Source organism: Takifugu rubripes, chromosome 5, assembly GCF_901000725.2.
Source record: "Takifugu rubripes chromosome 5, fTakRub1.2, whole genome shotgun sequence".
Classification (NCBI taxonomy): domain Eukaryota; kingdom Metazoa; phylum Chordata; class Actinopteri; order Tetraodontiformes; family Tetraodontidae; genus Takifugu; species Takifugu rubripes.
The window spans coordinates 6,832,973-6,855,482 of record NC_042289.1 but is presented as its reverse complement, the minus strand read 5'-3'; the positions used below and the strand labels follow the sequence as shown (position 1 = coordinate 6,855,482).

Here is a 22,510-nt window from a genome sequence, read left to right as displayed (position 1 = left end):
GTCCACTGAGGGAGGGACAGAGGGTGAAATAATGGACAGACTGAGATTTGTTTTCTATTCCATTATTATTCACAATTTTGTATTAGCATTCTTCACCATGATGGACATTTTAATTATATCAAAGGCTGAAAACCATGCTTGAAACGCTAGATTAAGTCGAATAATCATGAAATATGCTTTAAAATGCATAATCACACCATTATGAAAACCTACTGATAAATAACCACTAGATGGCAGTGGTCTTCTATCATAGGAAGAGGTTATTATACCTATTTGTTTGGGCATATTTTGCCTTTAACCTTGTCATAACCTCATGTTAAAGGACAAATTAATGTTTGGTGCTAACAAAGACGTAGTCCAAATCTTGGAAAACACATCTTCTGAACGTTATTATTGCTAAACCGCCATGTAGTCGGTCCCGTGCTGAACACAACCCGGATTATGTTACGTGTTTGTTAAAAGAAATTTAAATGAGGTTCAGAAAGTCTGCTTTGCCGGTCTGCAACACGTGTTAACCACAGCGATGAGCAAGAACGGTGTGCTGACGTGAGTCAACTTCCTGTCGAGAAAACAAACCCAAGAGGATGGAGTTGAGAAAGGGCGAAGACAAGTGCATTTTTAAAAACTCTTTAATTTATATCTTTAAAATTAAAAACATCTGAATTGCATTCTACCACCTCCAAAGGCACAGTCATACTTACAGCAGACCAAGTTCATAAAACACTGCCACTGAACATTTTCATCTCATTTTCTTTTGTACATAAGAAACAATGTAATATAAAAATGACTAAACACTTGTCACTGGGTAAACAATGGCCTTCCTATATGCTGTTTACGTGTGGATCACTGACAGTTGTGAGTGATATGTACCCATAAGTGGTAACGTTAGACTTGATATAACAATGTGCTGGTTTGATGCCATCAACGCCTGTTTGAAAAGGTGCATTGCAGTTTTCCAACAATGCATTTTTAAAAATCCTAAAAATGTCTGCAACAGTGACAGAATGTTGAAGAACATGGATGTTTTAAGCAAAACAAAGCCATTGGCAGGAGGTGGAAATGCAGCGAGATGAGGGCACAGCGGAAAGGGAATAAGTGATGGTGGAGGACTGTGCAGAAAGTTCTCTGACATCTCATCAGATTTTCTAAAACCCACCCAAGTACACGATACGCTGACGCATACAGCCACAAAAAAGCATCAAAGGTGTATGAGAACCAGATCTGTCAGAGTTTTAATGACAATAGTCAAATATGTGCAAAGTGGCAGGACCTTCACCTCATCGTGGCGAAAGCCAGAAAATATGATAAAGGACTGATAACTCAAATTACAATCACAAATCATCAATGCACACAAAGGTTGTATAGAATGTGTGACGACACAGCACCATGCACTGCACAAGAGATTCACTTGGTGACAACAAAATTCAAAATAGTGTATAAATATACAGTACTATAAGTTCATAATCAGGCACAGTCCTCCTTAAAACATGACTGAGATGAAATTCAGGATTAGACCAAAAAGGATGGCACAAAGGAAAAATTAAAGTGGAAAAATAAGGCAAACAAACATGGAAAAATCCCAGTAAAAGGAAAAAAGAGGCCACAGAGGAACATATTAGATGGACAGGAATGAAGCACTTTTAACAGAAAAATTATGTTACAGTCCCTCTTTTTGTCGAACCAAATGTCCAACCAGAGGGGTTTTTTGCAGCAACTAATGGGAGCCCCAATTTCACAGCCTAAGCTTTAACTTTACAAAGTGTGTCTAGCAGCTGCACAGGCAGGCACTCCAAGTACACAAGGTTTGTCTTTTTTTTCTATACAGGCAAAGAAAAATCACACAGGAATTCTACACAAAATCAACACCCGAATGCCTTGCAAAGTATCTACATAAGAATAAGTCCACACTTGGTGTAACACAAAACCAGACAAGCACATATATACATGTGGAGAGGCATGTTCATTCAGACTTTAGGAGTAAAAGCAGGGTGGTGTGACTTCAGTGTTCATACAGGAAAATGCATATATGCTGTATGTCTAAATGTGACAGACCCACCCAAAGATCCAAACTGCTGGCTGTCGTTCACACTCTATGTGCGTCCTTGTGAGGGACAGCTTCTCTACTGGTACCTTTAAGTGCATACACTCACACATCACAGTATTTTTCAAGCCCACTTGAATAATGGCAGTGAGAGTTCAGGAGGATCTAAAGTGAGACGTTGCATGGCAGACGTGGCGAGGCTACAAGTTGTGCTTCAGTGGTACAAACAGGAGCCTATCTAGTCTTTTAAGAGATGAACACTATGGAGGGTTAAATGCCGTTTCTCTTTGCACTGAGTGCATTTGCCTTATGAAGCCACATCCTCTTGCCTATGATTATGGACTGACTCACTGAGTGGTTGTGTAGCAAAAGTGGTCCACGTATGTGTACAGTACAGTAGTATGCAGAGTGTGTTTGCACAGTTAACAGATCTATATACATGTCTCAAAGTGTGTCATGAATGCTCTTTGTACATTTATGTATTATCATTTTTAACTGTTACTATGATTAGTTGGTAGCTGATCCGCTTGTGAAGAGGACCCCCTGGTCTGTTCTGGCCAGCTTAGCAGGTGGCTCCAGAGACTCCTCTCCAAGCACCGCACCGTCTGATGGAAGGGACAGCTCCTGTCCTTCCTCGTCGCTCTCCTCCTCCTCTTCCTCTTCCTCATCTGGAATGAGACAAAGGTGAAAACTTGGTGAACTACAATGCTTGAGATCTGGCTTCACTCAGACTTAAATGCCGTAAAAACAGAGTAAGTACCTTTGTCAGGATCCAGCTGCCTCAGACCTCGACCTAAACTTGCAAACTGAAGCCAAAAGAAGTCATCTGTTATTACAGTTCATATGTCACATTGGTGTTTATGTGTTTATGAGTGCATTGGTACCTCTCCCATGACAGCAATGGGGGTCTCTCCTTTCGCCTGTGCCACTCTGTGCTCTATCAAATAGTACATGTACTCGTCATACAACAGGCGGATAAGATGAAAAGAACCAAAACTGGCTGCGCTCCTCAGGGTCAGGTCTCTGATCACCATGGAACTGTGGAGTAGAGGAAACAGAAATGACCTCAGCAGACATCCTTAGTCTGAACAATACAAAAACACATGACCAATATTTAGAAGGGGTTTATGATAAATTAGGTAAGGAACATTCATTTTATTCATGCACTTCTCCTACATCCTCAAATTGTTTTTGTGATTTCCTTTTGTGTCCTACAATAAAGCATAAATCTGCATTCCCATTACACACACACTAAATGGTAAACATGAATTGTTTTTGTCATCCAACCTGTAAAAGGACCACTTGAGCAGGAAAAGCTTTGCAGCTTTTGGGAAGGCAGGGCTGTGTTGATAGGGCTTTAGGACCTGAGAGACCACACCATCCAGCCACGCAGCCCACTGCTCCAGAGAGTTCTGCTGCTGCAGGGTCAATTTGAAATCCTGCTCCAGCCTCTGGACAACACGGTCTTCACACCGACACACCCACGAGGCCTGTTCCTGTAGATATACAGGAAAGAACAAGTCATGTGATGACAGTAACTACCAATGGAGGATGCCAAAAAAATCCTTAGTTGAAAAGTGACTTGCTGCACATAACATGAATAGAAAATTAAAGAAATGACCGATTAACAACTGGGCACCAAACTCACAAAACCATAATCTTCACAAACAAAGGGGAACACTGGTAGAAGGATTTGGACCTTTAAATTTAAATTCATTTGAAGTGACACATTCTAAAGTGACGAACCTGGACATTAGCAAAGTCCACACGGTTAAGGTCAGAGAGCATTTGGTTGATCTGAGCTGTGTTCTGGAGGACAGCGCGGGCTGCTTGGGCGAGGTGGTTCAGACTTGTGTAGCGACGCAGGGTCTGGGCAAAAGCATTGGCTGATGTCACCTGAGAGACAGCAAATAGAGAGGGAGATGAAATCAGCCTGAGATTAAAGGTCAGTGCATGCTTAAAGGCTTAGAAATTATAATTTGGTCCACTTGGAAGCAAAGAACACAAAGCTATGGCCTATTTTATTAATCAGTATTTAATGTGGCAGTTTTGTAAAAATAAAAAATAAAAAGTTATTGTAAAGAATAATCAAGTCTACGGAATGCTACAGCAACACAAGGGTGTGCACCTTAATGCGGACCATTTCCTCTGGGATGTTCATCATGGCATTGGTCAGCCAGCTCTCCAGGCTTTTGGCAAAGTTACGGATGGCTTGAGTTAAGGCACCTATGAGCAGTAAGAGTCACGAGACATTACCATTGCAGACAAGTGTATCATTCACTCTTTGATAACATTCAGAATCAAAGATGATCTGAAGTAGAACCTGAGACTCTGCAATTAAATATAAATTCCCCATATGATTCCTCTTTACTTGGACTGCAAAAACTTGGGCCAAGAAGAGTAAAGCAAATAGCAGGGTAAAAGTAAATATCCATCCCTTCCTAAGGGTTCTGGAACTACCGTAATAAAGAAACATTTCTACAGCTGACAACTAGACACAAACAGTTGATAATATATTGTGTTGTCTCATATTATCCTGTATGTCCCACACATCCTTACTGGGAATGGGTCGGAGGACATCAGGGATGAGGATCTCTACCAGACCCTGGTACAGACTGTTATCGCAGTCGCGGCTCCAACGCAGCACTGGCTCGTACTTGCACAGCAAAACCAGGCAGGACTTTGGGAGACGTTTCTCTGACTCATCGTGACTAATCCACATACACACACACATGGAGAGATTTCAGAATGGGCATTTCACATCAGATCGTCATGTGTCTGCAAACTCAGACGTTTCTTTGATTTTAAAACAGCTGAAATCTGAAATATTAGCACTAACACAGCTAATGTTGCATCTCCAGCCTGACTCTGGCTGAACCTCCAGAAGGTCTTCCAAAGAGTTTCCACCAAAGTAAACTGCAGATTGACCATCACGTCCAGTATAGCCTAATTGGGCGCAGAGGAAACAAAGCGCTGATGAATGACAAGGCACGTGCAGGCTAATAACATTTAGGTAAATACTTTCAAGCCTCCATATTGGGCTCTTCACAAAACTCTTCAGTGACCACAAAGAAAAACAATTCATAGTAGTTTACCTCACAATGTTCTCTGTACAGCACTTGAAAACTCTTTATGTGCTCCAGCTCAACACCATCAGGCAGAGGTTTTCCCTGGAGGTCAATGTCTGGGAACTCTGGGAGTGCTCTGGATGCATCTGGGATGTGAGCACACAAGATACTCATATGACTTTACAATTTTACAGAAAGTAAAGTGTGCATACAAGATATTAGCAACAATAAAAAAGAAGCCTCTTCATTGCTGAACTCACCCAGGAATTGCTGGTACTGCTGAACCTGTGTGCTGATGTCTACCTGTCCCGACCCTTGCTGCTGTTGTTGCTGCTGGCCCGCCCCTGCTGATGTGCCATTGGTCATCCCTTCAACTTTGTGTACTGGCTTCAACCTGAAAAGAATGCAGTGTCATTAACTTCTGATCCACGCCCAGTCCAGGACCCTGACACATTTTCCCATCCCTGAACAGCAACACACTGATGTGGAAGTGAAGTTACTGCAATGGAAAGAAGAAGAATTGATTACAGCGGCTTTTGAGTGGAGAAAAATCCCAAATCAGCCACGACTCTGTGACTACAGTCACACTGTTAGGACAAACTGACCCATATTTTATTTATTGCATTGACCACTTTTATGTCTAATTTATCTTCACAGAAATTACACAGACTTCAGGTCACAGAAATTACATCAGATTTGACTCACTTTTGGGATTCTAAACTGTAAACACTGCACATCTGAGAAATGAGTGAAAATAAAGCTCATCTGCCTTTTCTTTGTACACATGTGGTGAGCATTTCCTTAACTGACATGCACCAGCAGATTGGAAGAAATGACACCAGCCAGTAGCAAGATCGTGAGACCAAATGGGCAGCAAACTCACCACAATGAGGTAGTGTTCAGATACATAGCTCGGTAATTGGGTGAATGTGGGAAAAAGTAAACTCTCCAGCTTCAGAGTGGTATTACAAGATTTTCTCTTGTGGTTTATTCAAATGATCAGAGCTAAAAGGAGGCTGGTGCGCATGTATGTCATTTCAGAGGGCCATCAGAGTGCATGTAGTCACAAATGTAAACCACAAGTGTGCAAGAAGCTAACTTGAGAGGTGCCAGGTGATGGTAAGACAGAGATGTGTGGTTGTTCACATGCATACCTCTGTTTCTGGGAGAAGGGCTGCTGCCTCATGGCCAAATGTTGCTGGTCCTCCATCAGACGAAGAAGCGAAGAGCCTGCCTTAATCCTTAGGCCATAGTAGTGGTATTTAGAATTTCCCCTGCAGGATTAGAAAGAATATGTTTGGCAACATTACATTTAACTAATTAATGTAAAATTAATATAATCATTATGTCAATGATGATAATGGTGATGATTATTATTATTAGCAGTAGTAGTAGTAGTAGCAAAACAGTAACTAAAAGAAAAACAATACTGTCCGTGAGAATCACCACGATCTATCTGGGGTGGAGTTAAAGTGTCTCTGAGTGACCCTGGGAGACGTCAAATTTGTTCCAGGAAACAAGCCAGAAAATGAACAGATGGCATCTTCTCAAAAAATAAATAAAATAGATTCTCAAAGACATAGTAGACTGATATTCAAACATGCATATTCTCCTGCTCGACATTCCCTGATTTGTCAGACTCACTCACCCACACACGCACTCTGTCCATCTTCTTATCTACCCACATCTTGCTACATTTGGAAATATTTTGCACAACTCCACCGAGATTTACAGATTATAGATCTTGCGTGGGATGTTTTGTATAGATTTCCATTAATTGCGTGTGAGTGTGTGTTGCTACTGTACATCACTGTACTGGGAAACAGATACCTTCTCGGTTTGTGGGTTTGATGGCTTATCTTACCTTGTGCCCAAGCGTCGTGTGCGTAGGCCCATGAACACAGATCTAATGAGTTTCCCAAACGAGGCAGCGTTAACAGGCTCTAGTTTCTGTTCTTGGCAGTGCAGCAAATAGTGGCAGTAGAGTGTCGACCGTGGAAGACTCACTCCTTCAGCTGTCTCATAGTTATCCAGTAACCACTGTACCTGACACACAGGCAATGGGAAAAAAAGACAATAGCTAGATCAGTTGTAAACAAGAAGATGTAACTCATTTCCAACACATTTGGCCTTTTTAAAAAATGCATCTTCCAGATCTTTTGGCACAATATGCAGCACATGCAGACACATTTAAACAGTTTGTTGATCCTTTTGGAATGAAAACACTTTGCGTGCCGTGGCATACAACTTTGGTATGCGATGGTTAAATGGCCTGGAATATGGACTATGTTTGCCAGAGTTAGGCTGATCATCATTATCATGTACAGCCTAAAATGATGACTTTAAGATGATAGTGCAAGGCATTTCAGGCAAATTAAAACGCCCCATCGTCACATGCACTGCAATGATATGGAAATGATGTGGTCATGGTTTTGTTTTATTTTGAAGATTAACAGCGAATTAGTTTCATATTTACTCTTGACTTAAAATAGGGGTTTTTGTAGAAATCGGAATATTTCCAATTGTGCATTCCACTGGACAAAACTATGACATCATCAGCGTGTGCCACATTGGTGTTGACTGTAGATGCAAACAAAAATGAGAAGAGATTCCTGCGCTTGGCGCCTCTGCATACCTTCTTGTCTGCCGACGGCACGCTACTCTCTTCGCCCTCTGTAATACTCACGGTGGCTGGAGAGGCGCGGGCGGTGTGTGAGTAGTTCTGAGTGTTGCTAGCTGCCCCTCCACTGCTGCTGCTGCTTAGCATGTAACCCCCTTGGATCACATAGCTCCCCGCTGTGCCACCATTGGTGCCTGCCCCTTCCCCTGCCCCATTGGTGGTGCCACATGTAGTCACCACTGTGGCCCCTCCTGCTGTCGCGCTGGTAGGCTGGGCCACAAACATGGACACACCACCTGTTGTTCCAGCGGTCACAGAGACAGTCAGAGGTGTGCCAGGTGTGGAGGCCTGTGAGCCTGGGGTCTGCTGACCCTCATAATACTGGGTAGGTGTGGTCTGGGTGTACAGAGGTGTCTCAGAGTAAGGAAAGGTACTGGAACGTCTAGATGAGAAACATTAAAGCAGTTTGAAGAGGGAAAATATGCTGTGAGCCATGTGTATAAAATAATAAATTTGGGCTTATGCTAACATGGTGCTGGTGGTGTAGTTGGTGTCTGTTCCTTCCACATACTGCACTTGATTGGTGTACACATGTTGAACTGGAACTGAGGAGAGCTGCTGTTGGACCTGTGGAGTAGGCAAACATTCAAATAAAATTAACTCTTGGGACAGAATCAAAAGCGAACCCCTTATCTGTGTATTTTATCTTTTAGCGACCTGACAGTATAGTTTCAGATTCAGATTCAGGTCCTTTATTGTCCCACACGGGGAAACTTACAGTGCAACAACAGCAAGAGCACACAGAGAAAAATAAGATAAAATCGAATCAAATCGAATTTGGAATATACAAAGAGGATGTTATAGCCTAACTGTTGATTGTCTTAACTTTCTAGCAGTAGAGAAACTTGTGGCCACAAGGTACATGTCTGTCTCTTGCCACATTTGCACAGGAAGTAAACAAAGTGCCAACTAAGGAAGACAGAAGAGTGTAGGAGGGCTTTCAACAGATTTCTGATGACTTGTCTGCTGAGGTCAATTTTGTACATTGTGAAGCTGAAAATCAACAAATGCATCTTAAATCAAACATGTAATTAATTGACTGATGCTGTGCAAACAGACCAAGAATGTCTAAAATCATCCTTCAGCTTCACAGCAACCATGTATTTCTATCCATATTTTACCAGTAGGATTAATTATGTCCATACCAGAGTTTGACTTACCTCAGGGGTGATATGCACAGGTTGTAAGCTGGTAACACTGAGCTGGGTGCCTGGCTCAGTCTTGGTTATCTGAGAAGTGGCCTGCACCACAGACCTCTATGGAGAGAACGATACTGTTAAGAGCTAAAATTTAAATGCTAACAAAAAACTAACTAATTACACACTGATAAAGATAAATGGGTGTTTAATACATAACCAACAGGGAGCCACTTAATCTTTCCAGCTTACTTTCTAAGTATAAATTACTTATTTCTGTTATAATTTGACATGATTTAATACAATAATTTTCCTTTCTTCTTTGACAGAGCTTATAGTACAGTAATTCTGTAGTTCCAGTTATTATTCTAGTCAGACTAATTATCAGATTTTGGGGGTTGTCTAATCGTTAGGCTACATCTTAAGTTATGCTGCTATAGGCCGAGGCTGCTGGGTCCAGAAACATGATCATCTGACTGGCCTCTGTCACCCATTCAAGGCTTCCTCTCTAGATCATCACTGATCTACTAGGTGAGAACCTAGTAGATCAGTGATGATGTCATGAACACATTTTCTTGGGTAGTTTTTCTGCTTCTTTTGCCCTCCTCCCCGTCTTTCTGTATCCATCTACAGGTATCTACAGATGTGTGCTGAACCACTCCACTATTATAAGAGCAGCTTGTTATAATGAATGTATTTCCATGATCTTTGCCTATGCTCTGCTCTACCTGTCCTCCCCCCTCTCCTCTCTACCCAGCCGGCCATCAGCAGGAGGGTCCCCCTACATGAGCCTGGTCCTGCTCAAGTTCCTTCCTCTTAAAGGGGACTTTTTCCTTGCCACTGTTGCTTGTTGGGGGTCAGAACCTGGGATTCTGTAAAGCGCCTAAAGACAGTTATGATTGTGGCACTATATAAATGATTGATTGATTTTCAAGCTATCTGTTCCTGCCACTGTGTGTTCATATATTACCTGCTGAGCTGTCTGTACCTGCTGAACCACCTGGGTAGGAACTCCTGTCTGCACCACAGCTGGAGGGGGGTTAGAGTCTGGTACACTTTCACTGGAATGAAGAGAGCCTTCTGAGGAGAAAAGAGGCAGTTCATTACGTAACGTCACCGACTTTTAATTGCGTAGTGCTGAGTGTTTTTCCAATAGGATTTCGACAATTATTCTAATAAATGCAATTCACCTTCAGCAACAATTTCCTACTGTATGTTTTCTGATACTCAGTTTTTACCTGTAACTGTGACAACAATGTACTGAGGAGCAGTTTGAGGATTCCCAGACTGGGTGGGAGAGCTCTGGATCTCTGCAGTCACATACTGCGTCTGAGCTGGTTGAGTCTGTGCTGCAGGCTGAGGCTGATTAGCAGCTGAAGGTTTTGGATTAGTGATAGACGGGGCTTGATCTGGAGGAGTAGCCTGGCCCGTTGGTGTTACAACAGTAGGGGTAACCACAGTGGTTTGAATTTCTGCCAGGAACTGGGGCGGGCTAGAGGGTGTGGAGCTGGCATCGGTTTGCCCTGGTGTGATAGTAACGCCAGTCCCCTGGGGTTGAACTGCTGGCTGGATCTCACCCACATAGCCTGAAGTGGCCATTCCAAGCGCCTGAAAGAATATAACATGTCAATGTTATGACTTGATCTGGGTGAGTGTGTGCATGAGCGATATAAAGCAAATTTGACTTCATTACAGCACTTCCATTTTAAATTGACTGATCACACTTTCAGCACATTGTCATGTGTTAATAAACATTGTTATAGATTTCTTTTGGTGCTAAAATTCACTGTTATATTTGTAACAATGTTGTATTCACAAACTATAGTAATATGAGCCGTGGGCACTGGCCTGTAACAACATAGGCACACATGATCCTTAAGGGTGTATTAAAACCTTCACCAGCACCAGCTAAATGCTGCGTGTTGCGGTCACAAACATTAACATAACATTACATTACCACCTTTTTACATATGTCATTTTGTAAAGCACAATATACCAGACACAGCTTTTGCATTTTTCATGGTTTATTTTATTTTTTGTGTGTGCAATATGCAAATGTTGAAGGAACCATTATTGGTTTTTAATCGAGGCGTTCACAGTCATTCAGTAATGCATAAGGATTTCAGAAGGGAAAAGAGAATCCTCAAGACAAACGTTTCGTGGAACTCAAAGCCACAAAACACCTGCAAACACCCCGCTTCGCCACTCCCATTACACGTTAATGTCTGCCACCTGGTTCGCGATCTTTAACTTTCAAAAATTAAATAAACCTTATTTTCAAGCTGTACAACTGCTCCGTTACAACTGCTACTAAATGGCAAAAAAAAACCCAGATCTTTTCGGAATATTTGTAGTTGATCCCGCTACAATAATTTGATTTGCCATTGGCGACTTCTCGCTACATCTTCCGGAATCGGTGTTCCCCGGTGCGTGGAAAAACGTGCTAAATAGCCACGAGTCATACGCAAATGTCCATTACGAGACTAATGACAGTTACAAATATATGATTCGTTTTTACGTGAATTAAAGGAGGAACCAGCAGGCGCCTGTCGTGACAGCAGTGACGCTAGCTGCTTATAAAGGGAATACAGGCAGCAAGCTAGCTGGTCTCTACAACAACCGCCATTTTGTACCTTATGCATTTGACATCGCCATAACAACGGCCTGGTTGAGTATGCGTCCAGGGCTGCGTAGTCATGGCAAGCACAATTCACTGTCAGTACAATGAGTGGCGAGCACTAACGTTCCCATTCAAAACACCTACTTGGCAATCAGTTCAAAGGCTAGCTTACAGGCTAAGCTCAGCTAACACGGGAAAGCAATTGCCTGTTATGGCTACTGAAACAACAAGGGAAAACAGCAATCACACAATTAAACCCAATTGGCCATTGCATATTTCCTGAATTTAAAATGGTTCACCTTTAAATCCAGGCGTGTAATTCACCGGTGTATATCTTCGTTAATTTTTATGGTGGAATTAGTTGTTGTTGTTGATTCTCGTTGCTGGGCTCTTGTCGCCAGGGCTACCGTGGCTATGGCGCTTCGTCCTCACCAGGGCAACTGTTGCTACCCACCCGCTCGCTTCCCTCCCCTCCCCTTACTCTGATTGGAGATCGCTGCTCTGAATTCTGCCAAATTTTCTTAAAGTGCCAAGCACATCAGATCTCGACTACAAAGCGATCCACGCCCAACATCCCTTTCTGTCATAGACATCATCTTCTTGAAAGCGAAAGAAAACGACATCCTGTAACATAACACATTGTACTTCTGTGTTTAACTTGACATAAAAATATGATTTTTTTTTAAAATTGTCTCAACATCCTCATTTTACCCTATTTTAGAATTGGTTCCCATGTTATCCATACCTAAAATATAAGGCCATAGTATACACACATGCACACAAACACAGACATACACATGTTGGTCTTTAATACCAATTGCCTGTTATGAAGTATAAGTCCGATACACACAATGGTAACAATAACAATGGTTATTTTTTCATCTCTTTTCCCTTTAATAGATTATATAGGCTACCTTTAGTGATGCCCCATGGAACAAGAGGAGGGGAAGCATTTTGAGGCAGTGTAAGAACAAGAAAGTAAGCAACAGAATAAATGAAGGGAAACTTTTTTAATGATAAAAAGCTTCTTTTTTTAATGCTAATGGCTTTCAAAGCTCAGTTCTGTGACTCTGTGTTAATGTCAGAGTGGACGCACAACCTAAAATGCCATTTTGTTTGCTTGTTTTTAATATGTTAATTATAAATTCACCACCTCCATTGTAATTCTCAAAAAGCATGACCTTTGGCTGTGATCCAGGTGAAAAGGCATTTTATTTTTGTCTGCCACATAATTCTTTTTTGTTATCACACTTTGAAAATGTCACCGGGCCTGTCTCAGTTCACCTTTTGGCAAAGAGGTGGCAGATTAAATGACTTTCAAGAGAAAGGACACATGATATAGAGAAACGGGAATATATGTGAATAAAAATCATATGGTTGATTACAGCTGGTTGCAAAGGCTTCAGTTCATCCCTAGTGATTCATGGCAAAGAGCACAATTATGCCTGAAAGGTTAATTATATGTGTCAGATTACAATTTGGTAATTCTGCATTTCAAGGAACTGCTTTCAAAAGGTGCTGTGTTTTTTCATGCTAACACACTTTTAGTTGTGTGGTCTTTGTGGCTTCAACTCATCAAGGATTCATGTTGTAATAAAACGTGTTTTTTTCCTCCTAGACTCGTGTACAATATTTAACCAGTAAGCTGCATCTGATACATCACATGAAAGGGAGAATAATTCTTTCATTGCTCATTGGATAATGATGCCACCTTTGATCCGCTTTTTGTCTCCGTAAAGGTCTCTACCTATATCGCGCTTCGGAATCTGTTTTTGCGTAGCCTCTGTCCCATGTCTTCAAACGCTATATAAACAGAGTCCAGCTCACAGAGAGACGTGGCTCTTGCAAAGACAGAGGAGACAGAAAGCCTGGTGCTCATCAGGGCAAATCATCTGTTATTCAACGCACTTCTGCTTCCTTGGGGTATTATGTTGAAGGCTGTGGTGTTGGCTGTATGTCTCCTGGCTGCTGGGGTTCAGCCCATGGATGACCCGATCTATGGGGTGAAGCTATGTGGCCGTGAGTTCATCAGGGCGGTCATTTTTACCTGCGGAGGTTCGCGATGGAAAAGATCACTCATGAGCGCAGGTAAGGGGTTTGAATTTAAACCCTCCATATCACTGCCCTTGCTTAAGAGTAAATAGATTTGTAGAGTTTTATCTCATGAATAACAGTTCATCAAATGCAAAACTGAATATGTGGAACAGCTTTACAAATAACGTTGTTTTTGTCTGAATCTTTGTCCTGTGAATACTGCCCTCATTGGAACCACATTTAATTATTCCAAGAATGTTCCTGGAACTTACAAAATTAATTATTTATATATTCATCCCAAACATACATGAATGACACCATGAAACAGCAACAGTGGTTGTATGAGAATAGCGAGAAGGTTCTGAATGATAGATTTGCTCTTTTGTTGCATCAGAGGTCTTTGAAGATCCATTCAGCTCCCATCAGGAGGAATCCCCAGAAGGCCCCAGTCACAACGGCATTCAGAGCATCCTGCAAAGGAGCAGAGAACTGAGTTTTCCACCCAAAAACAACCAGGAGGAAGTGTTCAGCAGGTCAGCGCGCTCCTTCATCACAGAGGAAATCTTGGAAGCCCTGCGCAAAGCTGATCGGAAAGGCCGGGACGTTGTGGTGGGCTTGTCCAACGCCTGCTGTAAGTGGGGATGTAGCAAGAGTGAGATCAGCTCCCTTTGTTGAGGAACCTTCATGCTTACCTACACAGATGCAGAAACATGCACACTCACTTCTCCTGCACACCTTAACTGATCTGGGGTAATTTTCTGAGTGGGTGTCCTTCAGTAACATGTTATTTGTATTTTCTATTTGAAATGAAAGGGTTGTGACAGTGTTTAAATGTTTTCTGTTGAAAGATATTTGTAATGCACAGCCTGGATTCTTTGATCTTGAGCTTTACTTTTCTGTCCTAATAAATGTTTTATCTGGTGGTGTAGTTTTGTTAAAATGCTTTTAAACAAAACCTTTTTGTTAAATTGGTGTGATATACATTTATAATTTTTAAATAATAAGATCAAATAAATAAGTCACTGTATGATTTTTTTGTGAAATAAGTTAAATAAGTGACTCTAATATGATTATATCCAGATGAGATTTTTTTTTAAAACAATGAGATGATCCAATCTCTTAAGTTTGAAAACTTATTTTAGTTGTAGAGCTAATGTCAAAAGATAGAGGCACATAAGGAGGCATTAATACCAAAACTTTAGTCAATACTGTATATTTTGAGTTTGTGTCATAGCAAACAATAAATTGAAAAATTGTTTTGGTCTTTAGAAAACTGGGAAACTTCAGGAGTTAAAATTAGACACAATACACACGTATGTACCGTATAGATAGTGGGGGTTGACCTCTGGTTTCGGAGATAAGCTGTGCCAGATGCCTGGGATCCCCCCCCCTCTCCATTTGTTAAAATTATTGGTAGAAATGTGAAACCTCTACATTGAAATATGAAAATGAATATGTAAATTATATACAAAAAGTCTTGCTATTTGAATCAGTTCTAGTTCTCCTTCCAGGCCAAGATGATTGACCAATAGAACCCCACCTGTAAGATGTTCAAATTAAACATTTGGATGAAGACTCTCTTTTGAAGGAATGTTTCTCAATCTGAGCATTTATATTCACAAAATGGACATCACATTTTTCCCACTATTGAATTACTAAATCAATTGCAAACTTGCTTTCTGTATGTAGACTTTAGAAGTTTGCAGCTGTAAATGCATGTACAGGCAATGGTAATCTCCTGAGATGTCAGAAGTATTACCCGAGGACCTAGCAAAAACCATGTAATTAGAAACTGGCAACACAGATCTCATATCCTAGTAGTATATTAATACTTAAGGCATTTAAATTATTAGCATTTTCTGATGCGGCAGAGTTTGCATTGAACTGCGCGTGGCAGACCGAACAGAACTAAATAATGGCCACAATTCCACCTTTTACCTAAAGATTCAACCTTTACCTTCTTGAGGGTGTCCCGAAGACCACCCATGCACAGATAAATGCATAAATAAATACAGGCGCAATGCACAGTGCATTAACCTTTAACAATTGATAAAATGATTTCATATAGTTAAAAGAAACAGTCAGTCCATTCCAGCCATCACACTAACTCTCGGTGTAGCCAGAATCATGAGCTGGCTAAACACAACCAAAGTTTACTGTAGCCTACACGGATCAGTTTACTGTAGCTGATGGCAGCCCCTCAGAAGGAGGCCACACACACCACACTGAACTGGAGCAACTACCAGACAGGGACACTGCAGCTTTGCCAGAGGAAAAAGAGGGTGTCCAACAAGGCCCTTATCAGGGGCCACAAATCAGCTGCACCAGGTATCATCACAGGCATACCACACACCTGCCGGGGGCACCTTGGCAATTAAAAAACAAACGGGGGAATGCAGGCGAGACATACAACAGACACACATGTACCAATTAAATATCCAGTTACTATTTATTGGTCACATTTAAACCAAAAGGGTCCAGATTTAGAGTGAGAATAGTTAAGTCAATTTTGACAGAATTGAGGGGAGACACTTTCTTCAGTAGTAAAGCATTGAAGCAGCGATATAACTTTTAAAGAGACCAAAGAGAAAGTCTGAAGTGATTTGATGACGCAAGATGACGTCAGTTCCCAAACGGGCGTTGACGGCTTCAACTTTACAGCGCAACTTCCTCACTTCTGAGCCGCCGCCGCTTCACTGACCGTCGTTCATCTCACAATGAGGTACAGTCCGACTAAAAACCTTATAATGAACACATTTTCATTAAGGATCAATTGCCCTGCGTTATTAAAATATTTATCTGAGCGTAAATTGCGTTGTGTTATTGGTAGATAACGCTTGATACATTTTGTAACATTAAACTTTTAACTGTCCTTCTAACCCTACCAGCGAATAATTTTGGTATTACGGTTGCTTGTATCACGTGTACAGTAAACTGTTTTTAGACGTCTTCAGGTGACACTACGCGTGCTTTAATGTCAGGTACATGTAGTTTTGTTGTCAATGGCGAGCTTCCATTTATGATAGTTATATTCTCCATAGATCGAAGAGACCCGGGGGCTTCACATATCATGGTCACATTCAGGACAAGGTGGCTCCTGCCCATGCTCTTGCTGAACCTGCCAAAGTGCTTTACTCTAGGTCGTAAGTCTGCTAGTACAACCAAACTGATGTGTCAAATACTGTACTGTATAAATATTTATACTCTTCCGTGGTCCCTCTGCTTTAGTTCTGCATACACATGTTACATTCAACACATCTAATGATATAGCTCTACAAAGTGTTTGATGAAAAATAAAATAATACTTACTATGTTATTGTATTGAATCATTTATTGTGATAAACAGGATGAACATTCAAGATAATGTTCTCAATAGAATTAAACAGTATTGTTTTGAATGTATGTCTCTTCCATTGTTCATTGTGTACTCTGTCTTAAAGGGTATCTAGTATGTAGGAGGGAAGAGGGCACTTTCAGCTCAATCATTCACTGTGCTTTCATTTCCTGTTAATGTAACCAGTAAAACACTTCTCAGCACTGTGGTGTGTGCAGAATCAGATTGAAAACAGCTTTTTTTATGCACAAATCTTCAGGAAATGGGAGGGAATACGCTTCTCATAAAAATAAAAAATGAGGGTTTGAGAGGATGCAACTCTCAATTTTATTTATTTTTTTATTTTGTTCTTTTATAGAAACAAATAACAAATGACTCAATGGTTTTGATGGTTAATTTTACCCAATTTAGTTTAGATTTAATTAGCTGTTCTTAACAATGTAATAAATTGTTTTTTTTAATATACAGTAGGTTAAACCTTTACAGGGGCTTTTTTCTTCCTCTTTATGTTTGGCCTTTCTCCTGTGATGTTCCCCCAGGTCGCCCTGCTCCTCCCTCAACTCCACACTGTTACATTCCATGTGATGTGAACGATTGTTTTGGTGACGTGTACTGTTCATGGGAACACATGCAGAACTCCCAGATACCCACAAACTACAGTCTTCATTGGCGGTCAACACATAACAAGTAAGCAATTTGCCTATACTGTTTTGAAAGTACTTATCCACTAAATTTAGGGAAGTGGGGAAGCTGTCTGAACACTTTTTTCTCTCAACTCATCTTGCATTGTCTTCCAGTGAAGAGCAAGGAATCACCAGAACCAGTTTTAGTGGTTTGATTCACCGTGACCATTTTTCTGATCCTGCTGAGCTTTTTGTTTGGGTCCAAGCTAAGAACCAATACGGTTCTGCCAAATCTAACAGGCTCATCTTTAATACAACAGACATCAGTAAGTAAGAATCTGTTATAGTGGTAATATAATGCCATTTCTTTCAGGCAATTTTGACAAAAGATTTGAAATGAAAGAAAGACTTAATATGGTCTTTTTAAATGGAAAAATAAGTGACATTCTATTTCTAGTCAAACCACCTCCACCTACATTCAATAGCCTTAGTGATGATGAGGCATTTGAAATACACTGGGATTCCATCTGTGATCGGCTGATGAAATCTGTGGGTCTCTGTGATGTCCGATATCGGACTGATGCTGACCAAACCTGGATTGAGGTAACTTTAATTCTAATGTAGTATGAGTCAGTCCTGATGAGTAAACTAATGTCCTGAAAGTACTGGAACTTTTTAAAACATTAGATTTTCTTTTTGTTAACACAGAAAAAAGGATTCTATAGCACTTACACGATTGAAAATCCTGAGAACTGCACAGCTTATGAACTACAAGTTCGTTGTGCCTGTCAAACAAGCTTGGCCAGCAACTGGACCACCAGCCGCAGGATACCGGGCGTAGAGATGGGTGAGATCTCAGCACTGAAAATACCTTGGAAAGTGTTGATACATGCTTATAGATTTTTCAATATCAAAGCAAATAAATAGCTATATATTGACTCAAGTCTAGTCCTGATCTATTTATAGAACTTTTTTGTGTTTGACTAAAAAATATATACATATATAAAATCTAATGATCAATCTTTTCCCATGAAAGGAAGCAAATGTGGACTAATAAAGACAGGGGTTATCTAAACTGTCCCTTATTGTGAATGTTTGTTAATCAAATATAGGTTTAGAAACTCCAGTTTGGTTTTGTCTGAAACGTAAAGTTTTTGTGGCTCTCACCTTATTTGAGTTACTTGCAAAGGATGAAAAGATTTTTTTCTGGCACATGTAAGGTCATCGTTTGCTTCCAGTGTGTTTTCTGGTGTTGCAATCAACCTCAAAGTGACTGTCTGTGATACGCCTTTGTTGTAACTTTACAGTAACTGTACAGTTTCACTTTATGACAATTGAGTGAACAATTCCTTAAACTAAAAATAAAAGCAGGTTAAATTATACAGATGCAGTGGACACATCTAGGGCAGACACTGCAGTATGATCTTTGTGACCTTGCCAACTTGTTTCACTTTAGAGGAAAGTGACTTAGAGATTCCCAAAATAAAGCATTCCATATCCCAGATCAGTTACTGTACTGGCATCAATCAGGCTGAATAAAATAACACTTATGTATAAGGGTTCTGATTTTGCTGGTAACAGCCATGTTTTCTTTCATTTAACTGTTTTATCTGATTTTTTAGCCCCCATAGGAAAGCTTGATATATGGATGGACTGTGGGATATCAACGAAAGCCTCCGACTGCTTTCTCACCTGGAAGGTATGTAAACTCAGTCAAGCCACAGGAAGACAAGGAGAAGAAAACAAATCTATATGTCTTTCTACATTAACAGTTCTCTTTCTCTTAAATCAGGAGCTTCCCATTTCTCAGACGTGTGGTGTCATTCTGGGATATGAACTCAGAATTTCTCACGGTGACAAAGAAGAGCTGTTCAACTTGTCCACAACTTTTCCAAACAATCAGCTGAAGTGTGATGAGATGCAGTGCCATTATGACTCAATAAAGCCCTCAATAAAGAATGCCACATCAGTCAGTTTATCAGCCTACAATGTTCATGGTGCCAATGCACCATCATATCTTCCCAAACTCGTAACAGGTATCAGTTACCCAGCATCTAAAGCTAACTTTTATCATTGAAAGATTATAGCTTAATAATTATATATTTTTGTCGTAAATTTTCCAACAGTGTTCCTGTCTTAACATATATTTCTCTTTGTTCAGGTAAAGGAGAAACTCAGCAAGTTTTTTACTTCGAGATGAATGACGAGAACCTTACGGTGTCCTGGGATGTGCCCCCTGTGCTCTCTGACAGCCTGAAAAAATATGTGGTTCAATACAAACAAGCAGCATCTCTCCCGGGCCAGGGATTCAGTTGGGTCAAGTTGAACAAAAGCCAAACAACAGCATTTATTAGAGGTGTGTTTCGTCTATAATTGACATTTAATTTTGTTTGCATTGGCAGTTGTTACCTGCATTATCCTGACCAGTGTCTCCATCTATAGGACAGTTTAAAAAATACACAGCCTACCGCATTTCACTGTTCGCTATATCACATGGAAATGTAGTCCATCACCTTTCATCAGCCATCGGATACTCTCAACAAGGAGGTATGTTTTTTGTGACTTTAAAAATGAATGTTAATCATAATTATTTGACATCTGATTGCTTTATAAGAAAAATAACTGATGTCACTTCTCAAACACCTTCAGCTCCCCCGGAAGTCCTATCATTTAAGGTTTTGTCCATTTCTACTACTGATGTTATCCTGGGTTGGGAGCCTTCTTCCCTCTCCAGTCAGAAAGGATTGGTCCTCTACTACCAAATTGGAGTAAATCAAAAAGAAAAAGGTAATTGATATAGTAAAAAGAGTCTAAACAGTTACATATATCACAGCAGTTACAGATATCACCCAGTGACACTCTAGTTCTGTTATATCTGTGGCAGCCATTTTCTGACTTTTTTGCCTGACTATTGAATATTCTTTTGTAGTGTACAATGTGAGTGCACTGAATGAAAGTAAGGCTGAGATGGAGTTGCAGCATCTTCGCCCAGGACAAGATTATGAGGTGTGGATCAGGGCAGTGACAGCTGTTGGCCCTGGAAATAAGACCACCCTAAGGTTCAAAACAAACCACCATGAAAATTTTGGTAGTACCTTTTATTTCTGTTCCTGTGTAATTTTATTATTTTGCAACTGAATAGGTGACGAATATTGATCACTGGCTACATTTTCATTCTCTTTCAGACTTTTGGAGAGTTTTGGGAATTGTTTGTTCTTGCTTTATTTGTTTGTTTGTTGTAATATGGTAAGTAATACATTAATACTTGGCTTCTATTATCTGTTTTCCTAAATTTAATCCTTAAAACATCATTAGATCACTGATGATTGAATTAAATTTACAAAAAGCCAACCTTGTAAGCAGAAAGATTACTATTACTTTCAGTACTGAAGCACTAAAATGCACAGATAATGATCAGTGCTGGTAATACTGAATATGACATTTTTGTATCTGCCAGCGTGTTGACCAGAACGAAAAAAATATCGCAACTTTTGTCTGGGTGTTACTGTAAGAAAATTCCAGATCCTAAAAATAGCCTCATTTTTAGAGAGGCGAAGTGCCAGGTAAGCATCTTTCTCATGCAAATAAACATGATCAATGCCATGAACATGCTGTTCCAGTAAATTCCACTACATGCTCCATTATGTAATTTCATCCTTGGATTTTGTTTTAACAACCTGCAGAGTCGTGACCCTATGACATGGATCTGCAGTCCTTCCAGGGAGTCACTTCCAAAAATCATCATGTTGGAAGTCGTGTTAATCCAGCCCAGCCTTGCGAAAACCAAGAACGCTGAGCAACTGAATACACCAATAGTTGGAGAATGGAGCTCATCAATGGAGTGTGAGGAGGATCACAGAGAGAATGCTGTAACAGAGAAGCATCAGAGGACAGAGTACAAGAAAATGGTTGATTCTGATGAGGAGAGGAGCTGGAGCTCATCAGAGGAAGAGCCATGCACATCAGGGTATGAGAAACACTTCATGCCCACTGCAGTGGACATATTAGGACATTCTTGATTTCTTCAGGTTAACTCATGGAGAGTTTAAGTGATATAATTCCCACTCACTGGATAGTGTTCATGAGCCATGGCAACTGAATCATATCAGGCGAGATGTGTCTCTGAGAGATAATGACCTCAACAGGATAATAAATACTTGAAACTGTATCAGAGCAAGGTTTTCATTCAATGACATTGGAAACCTCATATCCATTAGGCATCATGTGTTTTGACCATATACAGTATGTCTGCCTCATTCTAGGGAAAAGACTATTTAATGTGTGTCTGTAAAATGAAGGAATTCAAGGTACTTCTTGTTTCAGGATCAGCAGACTTTTTTTTATTTTTTTTTACAGTATAACCTTCCCCGTTTCTGCTTACGGGATACTTCTGTTTTAGTTTTTCTCGTTTCTACAAAGATGTGTTTGTGTTTATTAAGTATAATAAAATGAATGTAAAGAGAGAAATTCAGATAATTGTAACTTTTATTAACTAATTAAAAATAAGACTGTGAAGGTAACCAGTGTAGGAATTTGTGTTGTATATGAATGTTTTATCTGTCAAATAAGTTGGTCATTGTAAATTTGACAAACTAGGCCAAAATCTCTGTATTTATTTGACTTTGAACTGGATAAATATCAGTGTTATAAGTTTTTTCTGTATTTATATTTTTTTGGAAAAAATGATGCATAGTTTGATGAAGTATAGATTGTTAGGTAAATAAAGTATATAGTAACATATTCAAATAAATTTTTAATTCAACCATATATTAAATCTATAAAATCATATATTGCCCTTTTTTGTTCCTATAATGTATAACGAGAACTTGCATCACACTATTACAACACATGAATATAAGTCATTTATACCGTTTGAATATTTAGATTTACATCTTGTAATTTACATTCTAAACTTTTGTAAAATAAATCCAACCTACTTGAAAATACCTTTGGAAACATAAATACCGATTATAT

The 22,510-nt window shown here is 40.1% G+C and overlaps 3 protein-coding genes across 13 annotated transcripts; 2 read left to right on the top strand and 1 right to left on the bottom strand.

Annotated features, from left to right (window-relative positions):
* Positions 1–611: 611 nt before the first annotated feature.
* On the bottom strand, positions 612–11,982 carry rfx1a (regulatory factor X, 1a (influences HLA class II expression)). Of its 6 annotated transcripts, none has more exons than XM_011603909.2 (18): positions 11,845–11,982; positions 10,164–10,533; positions 9,896–10,005; positions 8,950–9,045; positions 8,259–8,356; positions 7,745–8,171; positions 6,974–7,155; positions 6,264–6,383; positions 5,370–5,503; positions 5,137–5,255; positions 4,881–4,987; positions 4,601–4,752; positions 4,170–4,267; positions 3,788–3,937; positions 3,329–3,537; positions 2,926–3,079; positions 2,802–2,847; positions 612–2,709 (listed from the first exon to the last, which is right to left on the bottom strand). In XM_011603909.2, exons 2-18 carry the CDS (start codon positions 10,522–10,524, stop codon positions 2,549–2,551), a joined length of 2,724 nt encoding a protein of 907 aa, XP_011602211.1. In that variant the 5' UTR covers positions 10,525–10,533; positions 11,845–11,982; the 3' UTR covers positions 612–2,548. The 6 variants fall into 6 exon arrangements, with proteins under 6 accessions (XP_011602211.1, XP_011602212.1, XP_011602213.1 ...); XM_011603910.2 differs by having other exon boundaries at positions 6,974–7,149; XM_011603911.2 differs by having other exon boundaries at positions 7,796–8,171.
* rln3a (relaxin 3a) lies at positions 10,451–14,498 on the top strand. 5 transcript variants are annotated; one of them, XM_029835853.1, is made up of 4 exons: positions 10,455–10,573; positions 12,446–12,523; positions 13,483–13,633; positions 13,974–14,498. In XM_029835853.1, the coding sequence occupies exons 3-4, from the start codon at positions 13,528–13,530 to the stop codon at positions 14,252–14,254; spliced, it is 387 nt and encodes a 128-aa protein (XP_029691713.1). In that variant the 5' UTR covers positions 10,455–10,573; positions 12,446–12,523; positions 13,483–13,527; the 3' UTR covers positions 14,255–14,498. The 5 variants fall into 5 exon arrangements, with proteins under 5 accessions (XP_011602160.1, XP_029691713.1, XP_029691711.1 ...); XM_011603858.2 differs by lacking the exon at positions 12,446–12,523 and having other exon boundaries at positions 10,451–10,573; XM_029835851.1 differs by having other exon boundaries at positions 12,446–13,633.
* A 1,715-nt stretch (positions 14,499–16,213) lies between these two features.
* il12rb2l (interleukin 12 receptor, beta 2a, like) lies at positions 16,214–22,324 on the top strand. Of its 2 annotated transcripts, none has more exons than XM_029835976.1 (15): positions 16,214–16,301; positions 16,621–16,719; positions 17,453–17,600; positions 17,711–17,862; positions 17,994–18,139; positions 18,245–18,383; positions 19,159–19,235; positions 19,329–19,572; positions 19,698–19,892; positions 19,979–20,083; positions 20,186–20,323; positions 20,466–20,624; positions 20,722–20,782; positions 20,994–21,099; positions 21,220–22,324. In XM_029835976.1, the coding sequence occupies exons 2-15, from the start codon at positions 16,650–16,652 to the stop codon at positions 21,553–21,555; spliced, it is 2,076 nt and encodes a 691-aa protein (XP_029691836.1). In that variant the 5' UTR covers positions 16,214–16,301; positions 16,621–16,649; the 3' UTR covers positions 21,556–22,324. The 2 variants fall into 2 exon arrangements, with proteins under 2 accessions (XP_029691836.1, XP_029691835.1); XM_029835975.1 differs by having other exon boundaries at positions 16,621–16,722.
* The last annotated feature ends 186 nt before the right edge of the window (positions 22,325–22,510 follow it).

Excerpts from the sequence above, each read along its gene's own strand:
- rfx1a (XM_011603909.2), bottom strand. The coding sequence starts at position 10,524 with ATGGCCACTTCAGGCTATGTGGGTGAGATCCAGCCAGCAGTTCAACCC. Across the intron at positions 8,357-8,949 it reads CTGTGCATATCACCCCTGAG|GTCCAACAGCAGCTCTCCTC; the intron begins GTAAGTCAAACT and ends CCTACTCCACAG. Across the intron at positions 3,538-3,787 it reads TGGACTTTGCTAATGTCCAG|GAACAGGCCTCGTGGGTGTG; the intron begins GTTCGTCACTTT and ends GTATATCTACAG.
- rln3a (XM_029835851.1), top strand. The coding sequence starts at position 13,474 with ATGTTGAAGGCTGTGGTGTTGGCTGTATGTCTCCTGGCTGCTGGGGTT. Across the intron at positions 13,634-13,973 it reads AAGATCACTCATGAGCGCAG|AGGTCTTTGAAGATCCATTC; the intron begins GTAAGGGGTTTG and ends TTGTTGCATCAG.
- il12rb2l (XM_029835975.1), top strand. The coding sequence starts at position 16,650 with ATGGTCACATTCAGGACAAGGTGGCTCCTGCCCATGCTCTTGCTGAAC. Across the intron at positions 17,601-17,710 it reads TGGCGGTCAACACATAACAA|TGAAGAGCAAGGAATCACCA; the intron begins GTAAGCAATTTG and ends ATTGTCTTCCAG. Across the intron at positions 20,084-20,185 it reads CGGATACTCTCAACAAGGAG|CTCCCCCGGAAGTCCTATCA; the intron begins GTATGTTTTTTG and ends AAACACCTTCAG.